Source organism: Cyprinodon variegatus, unplaced genomic scaffold (assembly GCF_000732505.1).
Source record: "Cyprinodon variegatus isolate N-32 unplaced genomic scaffold, C_variegatus-1.0 Scaffold576, whole genome shotgun sequence".
Taxonomy (NCBI): Eukaryota; Metazoa; Chordata; class Actinopteri; order Cyprinodontiformes; family Cyprinodontidae; genus Cyprinodon; species Cyprinodon variegatus.
This window is the reverse complement of record NW_015151029.1, coordinates 273,871-276,396: the sequence shown is the minus strand read 5'-3', so window position 1 is coordinate 276,396 and position 2,526 is coordinate 273,871. Positions and strand designations below refer to the sequence as shown.

The 2,526-nt window shown below is 39.4% G+C and overlaps 1 protein-coding gene across 1 annotated transcript in view; it reads right to left on the bottom strand.

Moving 5' to 3' along the window:
- hadha (hydroxyacyl-CoA dehydrogenase/3-ketoacyl-CoA thiolase/enoyl-CoA hydratase (trifunctional protein), alpha subunit) overlaps positions 1 to 2,526 on the bottom strand; it is a 20,293-nt gene that overhangs the window by 11,494 nt on the left and 6,273 nt on the right. Inside the window, exons 7-9 of the mRNA XM_015392160.1 lie at positions 1,415 to 1,517; positions 1,193 to 1,315; positions 988 to 1,106 (exon numbers count right to left, since the gene is read on the bottom strand). Of these exons, the coding sequence (XP_015247646.1) occupies positions 988 to 1,106; positions 1,193 to 1,315; positions 1,415 to 1,517 (345 nt within the window). The remainder of the gene's footprint in view (positions 1 to 987; positions 1,107 to 1,192; positions 1,316 to 1,414; positions 1,518 to 2,526) is intronic.

The following is a 2,526-nucleotide window of genomic DNA, read 5'->3' as shown; positions in this document are numbered from 1 at the left end:
CAGCAGCCTCTGGCCGGGTCGCCTCCTCGCGGTTCACCGCGGCAGCTGGTAGGTTTTTTTCATCTAAATAATCCAAACTGCAGACAGCAGGATAATAAAAGCGAACATATTCTGTCGGCAGATTTCTGCATTTTAAGTTAATTTAGGCGTCAAACTGTTTCAGAGGAGCGATCTGTCTCTCTCTCTCTCTCTGCCAGCTCCCAGATCAGCTTCTCTGATTGGTTGATGCGGTGCGTCGAGCAGCAAAAGTTCAATCTTTCCATCTCGAGCAGCGGCGCGTTTGGGGCGCGTCAGATGGTAAATGGCATGTACTTATATAGCACCTTTATTCAAGTCAGGAGACTTGACCAAAGTGCTTTACACTACATTCATTCACCTATTCACGCACACACTCACACACAGCTGCTTAAACGCTCCCGACGTGCTGCTTCAGCTGCTCAAAACACGCTGCGGGACCTTTTGCTGTGCCTTGACGCGCGTCAACCATTGACTTTGCATGTAAACTCGCTGCTTCTGCTGCGGCCGGTGTGAACGTAGCATAAGTCATGAAAATGTTTTTTTTTTCTAGTTGCAATAGGTCTTAGACTTTCTTCAGGCTTCCTACAAAGGATCTGAATGTTCAGAAGTAGCCTGATACAGCTTGATGAAATGGACGGCACCAATATGGCAGAGACACATCTACGCTTTGAATGCATTTTTTGTTCTTAAAACGTTGAAAGAAAACAATATTTCACAACAAATAAATACTCTATAGTGCAAAAGGAAATATTTCATTATATGTGCCAATGGCCGACTATGGACTGCTTGAATACGCATAACATTGCAACTTTAAAGAAATACTGGAATCATCAGAAATTCGGAACGGTTGGTTGTACCTTTACAAATTTAGAGTTCTGGGTGTTACAGAACAAACCTTTCAAAAACAGCACTATGGCTGAGAGACATTTTATGTAGATTTATAGATTATTGCACAAAGATTTCACTTACTTCAATGATTTTCAGAGGTGCTGGATAAAGTCCTTTGCTCTGCTTCATGACTTTACCATGAACTGTTTTATAAATCTGATTCCGCACAAACTCGAAGCTCATCACATAGTCTGTAATTTCTGTTGACAGAGATGAATGACATTTATAATGAAAACCAACAGTAGTGAGCAAAGATTTAAACAGTAAATAAAGGGAAGGAAGTTACTTTGCATCATGTTTTTCTCTTTCTGAAGAGCGATCTTTTTGTTGACGATCCCTCTGGCACATTCAACAGCAACTTCTTCTAAGTACTCTATCGTTCTCTCTTCTGGACCTTTCAGTCCAGGCCCTGCAGAATGGCCAAAAACAATGTTAAAAGTAAACGCTTATAAAACACAAATCTTCGTTTAACTTTTTTGAAAAATGTGGCTGAAGTCAGAGTTATTACCTAGTGGGTCTACAAGCTGGTGAACAAGCCCCATCTTCTTGGCTTTATCTGCTTTGATGTTTCTCCCCGTTAGCATCATGTCAAAGGCGCTGGGAAGACCAACCTAAAGATTACAGAAATGGCAGATATTTGCATACTGGTAAACCAATACTAAATAAAAACTATTCAATACAGATGCAGAAATAATAAATCATATTTATTACACCAATTCTTTGTTATAGAAGTCCTTTTTTTCTTTTTTTTCCTAAGATTTAATGTGCAGCAACCTGAGCTGTCATTAGAAAACCTTTTTAAATCATTGGTTGACATTACAATTGGATCTGCTGGACCTCCGGGAAGAAGGGAAACACCAAATCTGGGTGTTCAGTAACAACTTTAGTGTTTCTTAGCCTCCATTTTCATTCTTAGTCTAGTCTATATTTGCCACTGCAGCTTCCTCGGCTTCTCTGACGTTCAGATCCGTCCTGCACTTAGATTTCTTGGGTTGACGCAAGTGAGAAGCACAAAAAAACACTAACCACAAATTAAATTTGATATTCAAAGCACTAAAGGTATGGAAGACAAAAACTATTTTTAATGGGTGTTTTGCAACACTGAAGCACTGGAACTGCCTGGAATACAAACTAAAACTATTTATCAATAGCCATTAGGGCTCGATGTTAACCATCGCCCGGAGCAAGTAGTTTTTATTGTTGGGAGAGTACAAATTTCATTGCATTTGCCCGTCGGACAATTGCAATGATCGTAAAAAAAAAAATTATTTACCCCTCAAAATTACTTTAAAATCACCGACATTCAATGAAACGACCCAGAAGCGTTGTCGGCACCATTTTTGTTGTTTTGTACACATTCTCTCGTGATTTGAAAAAGCCGGGTGATTTTCCTCCAGATGGCGTGATTTTTGTCCACCTAGCGGTAATTTTGATGTAGTTACCGAAACAACAAACAAGCTAGAAAGCGCTATCATATGGCAGTCTTCTGTACAGTGATGCAGGACATACATTAAAAAATGTTCATTACATTCTTTTCTCTTAAGACATTGAAGAGGTGCATTTAAATGTTATAGAGCTAAACATGTTAGATTGGTGACCTGTTATGTTATTATTATTGTC